Raw genomic sequence first — 7,835 nt, 5'->3', positions numbered from 1 at the left:
AACAAAACGCAGGTCTGGATGCTTCCGTAAGGCTCTGTGTCAATCTGATTGTTTTGCTCTCTTTAAAATAATTGCTTAGAAAAGCTTTAAAAATACACCCACTATGTAAGATTTTCATTACAGATAAAGCTGAAGAAAATATAGTTTAAAATCTGTTGTTTTTAGTTACACCAGTTTAAAAACAATTGTAAGAACAGAAAAAAAGGTTCCTTTTTCTGTGCTTTAAACGGCATCAGATTCTGTTTAAACATAATCTGATGCTCTTGTCTTGCCTGTTTCTTTGCAGCCGATGGTGTTTGGTGCCATGATGCACAGAGATGAGGCGTTTGATGCCATCTTCTCCCAGCACACAAAGATGGTTGAAAAGGCTCGAGCTAAAAATCCAGAGACATAGTGTGAGATCGGCCTCAACGTACTGTTAAGAATCTGGGTTGCTGTCCTTCATAGCATGTTTTCAAAGTAACTTAAAATATTCCAGTACAGCAGTTCCCTGCTGTTGGAGGTGATCCACAGTCTGTGCAATCTGGATCAGCAGAACCTCGTCTTTAGTCTGCATACTGCGAGTACAGGGTGACTCTGGAGCTGAGTACACATGTGCTGATGAGACTGCAAGTGGTTTCAAATTCAGCTGTACGGTGTCCTCCACAAGACGGCATCCTTAATGCTCTAGAACAGTTTCCTTTTTCAGCACTGATTTAAAAAAGAAACGACAAAAAAAACATGCTGTCCTCTTGATTAGACTTCTGGTATTTTGTTTATATTCAGTTTCAGGGCAATGTAAATAATTTAAATTAGGGATTTTTTAATCCCTTTTTAGGAGAATGGATTTAGTTGGAGGTATCAAAGTGTATAGGGGTATTAGCCACCTAGTTTGAAACCTTTACAGGTTCATGATTACATTTAGCCAATGTTTCTGGTCATGTCCATCTTAGGAGCAATTTTTAAAAAAATTTTAAACTTTAAAACTGGTCAAATTGACCCGCAACATAACAGGAAGGTTCAGTGGCGCAACTACACATTATTCAGGTGGATGCGAAAACATAAATCGCCCTCGTAACGAGGTAAAACTTGCCACATTTACCTCGTTACGTACGCGAGGAGAAGGAGCGTAAGGCGCGCTGAAGTGTATAGGAAAACATAATCGGCGCGCCGCCCTCTCCACACGGGGTTTTGACGCCCCCTCTGGTGCTGTGCCCCTATGCGTTGCATGCGCTGCATACCCACTTTTTGCGCCACTAGGAAGGTTAATGGATTCACTCAGAAGAACATTCACTGCTGCTGGCACAAACATATATTCATAAAATGATGTTTGTAGAGATGGAAGCAGATGTTGTTCGATGAAACAAAAGCAAGACAAATTAATCATAACCAATATTCAACAATAATAACTAATCTCATGTCTCCCTGTGGTGCAGCCATGTCTGCAGCTGTCAGTCTTTACACATCAGTGTAGTTAGCTCATTTCTGTCCTACTTGGAGAAGCATTCTAGATAAAATATTCCAAGACTAATCCTTAAACCAGTGTTGATTTCGACGGCATATTTTGAATTAATTGTAGTCTTGATCTGATTTTAAGCACAATTTTACCATTTTAGATTTTAGTTTGTCAACCATTTGTATTTGAATTTTTGACGTCTTAGCAAAAATCTAAAAAGGGTTGTGCATTAGATTCAAAATTCCTGCAGCCCTCCTTTATATCGTTTTTTCTTCAGTAAAGCTGACTCACTACTGATCTAAAAGATTGAACTGTACCTTTAGTTATGTCTAACCCCTAAAACAGATCAGCAGAATTGTTGATTCTTTTCAGCAGCTGAAATATCTGCTCCGCTGGTCGGTTGTTTGCTCCGTTTTATTTCTCTTTTTTTTTCTTTTTTTAGACAAAGAAAAATTGACCCACCATTTTTATTTTCAGTTTTGATGCCATATTCATGTTGATTTATTTGTTTGTTAACCAATGAGAACTAGTCCACTGATCACATTTCCAGTCCTGTTTCAGATGGTGAATGCTCCATCTGAGCAAAGTTCTGGTTTTCTGATTGTACTTGCGGTGCAAACTGAACATGTGTAGACGTGTGGTTACCAAAACTGACAACAAAAGCTGCACTTCATATTAGATCAGTTACAAGCAGCAGATGATTCTGTTTAACAGGAAGATACAAACACAATCAACCCCACATCATCACCCCATGATGTTTAAGAACCGCATATAATGTGGAAAAGCCTTTAAGGGGCATTATTATGTAAAATTGACATTTTTGAGCTTTACATCATGTTATAATTATCCCTGATCAAAACCATACCTGGAGTGTTGCCTTGATTTTTTTTTAAGCATATTTAAGAAATCCTTTAATCTTCAGTGGCAGCCATTCAGCTGGTGACGGTTCAGCAGTGACGTAAACCACAGGCCAATCAACAAATGCAGTCCGGTGCGAAGCAAATCGCCAGGGCAGAACCGGTTAAAGCCACACCCACAGAGAAGGGACTTTAAGTGTGTAAGTGTATGCTGAGATGCTGGAGGCAATATTTAAAATATGGGTTTTTACCAAAAAGGAAAATAAACTCTAGGTTTATTGTATTTTTATTTTTTTTATTTCTTTTCTACAATTCATCTTTTGCCCCAAACATAACCCTGTTTTTCAGACTAGACTAGTCAGTTAGGTGGCTCTTTGTATGTCATCAGAATGGAAACACTGATTTGTTGAATGTGTAAAATAATTAAAAATTAATAGTGAAAACACCCCCACACTTAGAGAAACGCTGTGGACTGTGGAGTTCGACACTGGGCCGCTGTTCAGGAAAGCAGGTGGTTTGATGTTAAACAGGACAGCTTTAATCCTGACACGTCTGGATCAGGAAGGCAACACTCAGTCTAGAGCATCAAGGGCTTCTTCCCTGCAGCTTTATGACACTATATGTCTGTGTGAGAGCAGCTGACCAATCTTATGATAAGACTATTCAGTAAATGTAAACGTAAAGTAAATGAGGGATGAGGAGCCTGTTATGAAACTTTCCATTGCAGATAACAGACCTCAGAGACCTGGTGTTTTAGTGTCACTGTTGGTGTAGTCCACCCTGTTGTCCAGTAAAAGCCTACGACAGTGTGGCCTCGTCTCCACTGTTAATAGAAATAATGAGAGTTTTAAATATTTAGATTTTTTATTTTATTTTCTTTGCTGTCAAAAATTACAATTAAGGAAAATATTTTTGTTGGCATAAATTAGCAGTAGGACAGGCTCAAATGTCATAATATGTTGACTGATTCAGGCTATGACATAATGCTCTTCTGTATTGTAGTGTTGTACTGCTAAAACTCACCCATAAAGGAAGTTCATGTATTTTAAAGTGAGGTATATAACTATATTCTGAACAGGTGTTTTCTGCGCAAGTCAATTTATTTTTATTGTCGTAGTAGAAAAACTTAAAAGAAATCCTGTGTAAAATCTAACTACATTTAGACTTTTATTTATGAAAATATAGTGTAGCTCAGTTGTCTAAAAAGAATGTGCTTCTTTTTGTTCCCTTGATTTAATTTTGGAGTTCTTAAAAGTTAGGAGGTCTGTGTTTTTCTGATTCCATTGATCCTGCTCATATTTTAAGTTATTTTAACTAAAGCTGTGTATGTTTTTTGTTTTAAATGTCCTGTTTTAACATTTATCAATCGGCTTGCTTTATCTGTAATCCTAACATGGCACATTTATAAATATGGACTCGTAAAAAAATAAGAATTTGATATGAGGACATTGTAAAAATGACCTGCTTTTCACCAGGTTGAGGTTCTCTGAGTTTGCAAATATAAAACAGATTCCACATGTCAATAAATAGAAGCAGAAAGAGAAAAGCTGTTTTTGAAAAACTAAGTACAGCTCAGATGCAACACGTTGCAGCGGCCATCATTTTTATCAGTCTCTCAAATCTCTGCAGTGGTATTTCAGTCCACTCTTCTTTATTTTTCCTCAGGTTAATTGTTTCTGCTGTTTATGACCCAGTTTATGCTGAACTTGTTCATTCTTTTTCCTACTGCTCCATTAGAAACTTATTTAGCATCTGAATTCTGCAGAGTCTGATTTTGAAACTTTTAGGTTTTTGCGGTTTCAGTGAGGATTGCTCAAACCTCAGGATTTAATAATGTACTGGAATCCATTTTGGGCAGATTCTTGTTTTCCGTGTGACATTCCTGCTGCTCTTGTATTTGCATGGTTTGGTTTTTTCAGTTGGACACCCTGTTGGTGGATACAACATATTGAAATTTGCATGTTCTACTTTTGGGTCCACATTGTTAAAAATGTCTGGATTCATAAAGGATATAATACTCAAGTAATTGTGAATAATCAGTTATTACTAACTGATTATTCAGTTAGTAATAACTGAATATTACTAACTGATATTAGTAATATCAGTTAGTATTACTAACTGATATTAGTTAGTAATACTAACTAATATCAGATATTACTAACTGATATTAGTAATATCAGTTATTACTGATCAGTTATTACAGATGCCAATGCTCACATTGGCATCTGTATAATCTTAATCTTCATCTTTTCATTCTCATGACTAAATAATCAAGTGAAGTCAAGTAGCAGCATCAACTTAATCCAATAAATGCAAAAAGAGTGTACTATGTTTATCAACCAGTTTTCCATTTTAGCTTTAATTAATAATGAGAATGTATAATCTGTTAAGATTTAATAATTCAGAACTTGCTATGTACCAGTTATTTTCTTACCTCCTGAAACATAACTGAAAGAGGTTATACTTTTTCTTAACCAGGACCCTACATGTCACCCATAATACTCCTTAGGTTGAATTGTAAATAGGAATAAGAAACGTGTAGTTATTTTTTTCAGCTGTTTCAGCTTTAATCTGACTTTTTCTGTTTCATCAGTGTTAGGTTGTTTTTACAGAGGACTGGGACTGAGGATGGGAAGGTCACACCCAGCATTTGATCATGTTCATTTTTTTCTAAATGATTACATATACACAGGAATTCACTTTAAATGTATAGGATAGATCACAACATATATGTAGTACAACTTTAAAAACGAACAAACAAAAAAAAGCAGTCTTAGTGTACTGGGTTGTGTAGGTTTAGGTCAAATAATCTAATCAGAAGACGCTAAATAAAAAACAGTTTGGTTTTTATTAAAATCACTGGCAACAAAAAATGTAAACTTTGTTTATTTTGACAGTTTTTTTTTGTGTGTATTGTTTTGTGTTGAGAAACATGAGGGACAACTTTTTAAATATGTACCAATCAAAAAAGCGCCTCCTACAGTTGCATAATGCGATGTTTATTTATCAGTGGGTTCGAAAAAGAAAAAAACAGGAAATTTCGGGGTTGGGTCTCTTACTCTATTGACTTGGTCATTAATAAAAACATGAGAAGAATATTAAGCTAGAGCAAAAATTTTGTTCTGACCAAAAGGTTCAATATTTATGTTTTAAAATAATAAGAGCGACAATGTTTCCTGTTTTTTTGCTACCAGTTCCTGATGAGAAGATATGATTACATGACATATATGAATCAGTACATTTCTATGCCTTATGTCTGTTTTTCTTGAGGAAAATTTGGTTTGCTTTCTGTTGGTTTTAATTTCTCTTGTTTTCAAGGTAAAAAAAAATTCTCGGATGCCAGTTTTTACTTGAATGCCTTGTTGCCTCGTTGAGACATTATTCTCAGACTTCCTGGTCTAGTATTAAAACTTACTGCACTTTTTTGTGTGCTGTAGATTTTTAATATTGTTTATAATAAGTTTATAAAATAAACTTCTGCAAACGTGTTTGTCTGGTGTTTTGGGGTTTTATATGCTGTAATGATTGAAACTGAGTAACATTTTGTAATGGATCTATCTCTGTGGTAAAAACATGTACATTTTTGTATTTAAATAAAAATGGAAATCCTATACAGATTGTGTGCTGCTATGTGTTTATTATGCAAAGGAAATCTTCCCATCATTATAAATCAATTTGACCCAGAATGATTTCCAATTTACTAAGTACTTTCAGCAGGTTAAAGGAGCTGCCATGACTAAAAGGTTTGCATTTGCAAATATTTTTATGGCTGAGATGGAAACATCGACCTTCAATGCATCTCGTTAAAAAAACCTTTGCATTATTTCAGGTATGTGGATGACATTGGAGGATTTTTTTTTTTTTTACACACCCTAAATAATCACAATGCTTTAATCAAATTAAAGTCACCAATAAGCCTTAATGCAGTGGATTTCTTGGATACCAAAACCTTTTAAAGGTCCAAATATCATCACAGCATTTCAACTGGATATTAAAGTTTATATCAAACCTACCGATACACATGCACTGTTATTTAAATCAAGTTTTCATCCAATGCACACGTTTGCTGGGTTACTCAAGTCAATCATAAACGTTTAAAATAATTTCCACACCAGAATCAAATTTTTATGAAGCAACTATGGTGTTTGCGACTTCGCCCACAGAGGGTAGCAGAGATCCTTCTGAGATTGTAGCAGTTTCTTTTATCAGTCCTTACTCACCTGCTAATATTAATCTGGTTAATGTTAATCTGGGAAGCATTTGGTAGAATTTTAATCTGTTAGTTTTAAGGCTGAAAAACAGGAAGATCAAAGCTGCTTTCAGGAGGAGCAAAAGCCTCAAGGATGGCCTTGTGCATGCAAAGGTCAGGTCAGACCAACAGCCTGGCACCACTGGTCCTGGGCAAATTTTCAGGCATCAAAAGGGGAATAAATCCAGTCATATCCCTATTGACGGTGGGGTGCAAAAACAAAATTGTGTTTATTGAATAACGTTTGAAGTCTGTCAAATGAAGTTTGTGGATGACATGTCAACTACTTTTGCTAGCTAGACTCACTTTACATGCACAAAATATGTTGCATAAAAAGGAGAGGAAACCACACATTTTACTAATTCAATAATTTATTGTGTATAGTTTGGACTCATAAGAATTCTGCAGTACAATCCAGGGCCGTGCAGAGACCACTAAAGGGGCAGGTACTCAACAAAAAAAAGGGGCACATCTAACCGCATTGTAGGACAGAATATTAACAAAGCCACACAGCTTTCAGAGTTTAATAAACAATGATAAATTACAAAATTGTGAGATGTACAATCAAAGCTAAGGAAAATCTCTCTATAGAGCATACAACTATGCATATGTAAGATATTTTATTACTAATTTCTTTCTGCAGGTCTATTTTGTTATAAAAAAAAAGAATTGCAATATTCAAACCCACAATTTAGCAAGATATGTAAATCAGAGCTAGACCACCAGACATATTTTGTCTTTACATAATTATACTATTAAAAATATAAACAAGGGCACAATGCAACCTTTTAGTGTACTGCGTAATCTATATAAAAAAGAGCTACCTGTTTGCTGCAGTGGAGATGAAGATGGTCCATTCAGGAAAGCAGAGCTGCATCAAACTTTAATGTGGAACTGTGTAACCTGCACAAAATAATCAACCCCTATTTTATTTTGGCGGGTCAAACTGACGGCACACTTTAAGTTCCGGGTCACAGGTGAATTCGGATCTCCTCCATAGACCCTTTTCACAGTGACGTCAGACAATGGCCGCCATAACTCAAACCTGGGTATCTTTACTTCCGGTGTGATTTTGCCTTGGGAACCAAGCTGAAAAAATCCCGCATTCTCATAATCTTAACCTCCTGAGACTCGGGCTTTTGTTTGATGTGCATTTTTTATGTCTCCTTACTATTTGGGATTAGTATGACCTAATTTTAATTGAAATTAAATTTTAGCTTTCTATGTGCTCTTGAACTATGTCAAAACCAATGCCCTCATATGAGGACAGTGGGTCTGTTTTTGCATATACATT

The 7,835-nt window shown here is 35.6% G+C and overlaps 1 protein-coding gene across 3 annotated transcripts in view; it reads left to right on the top strand.

Moving 5' to 3' along the window:
* Positions 1-5,905, top strand: part of LOC103149368 (GRAM domain-containing protein 4-like) — a 28,162-nt gene extending 22,257 nt beyond the window's left edge. For all 3 annotated transcript variants that reach the window (XM_007568478.2, XM_016679868.1, XM_016679867.1), the window contains one exon: positions 287-5,905. In XM_007568478.2, the coding sequence (XP_007568540.1) occupies positions 287-394 (108 nt within the window). In that variant the 3' untranslated portion in view covers positions 395-5,905. The remainder of the gene's footprint in view (positions 1-286) is intronic.
* Positions 5,906-7,835: the final 1,930 nt, after the last annotated feature.

The sequence above is a fragment of the Poecilia formosa genome, unplaced genomic scaffold (genome assembly GCF_000485575.1).
Source record: "Poecilia formosa unplaced genomic scaffold, Poecilia_formosa-5.1.2 Scaffold224, whole genome shotgun sequence".
In the NCBI taxonomy this organism is placed as follows: domain Eukaryota; kingdom Metazoa; phylum Chordata; class Actinopteri; order Cyprinodontiformes; family Poeciliidae; genus Poecilia; species Poecilia formosa.
Note: the sequence above shows the minus strand (reverse complement) of the source record. Positions and strands in the feature narration are given on the sequence as shown.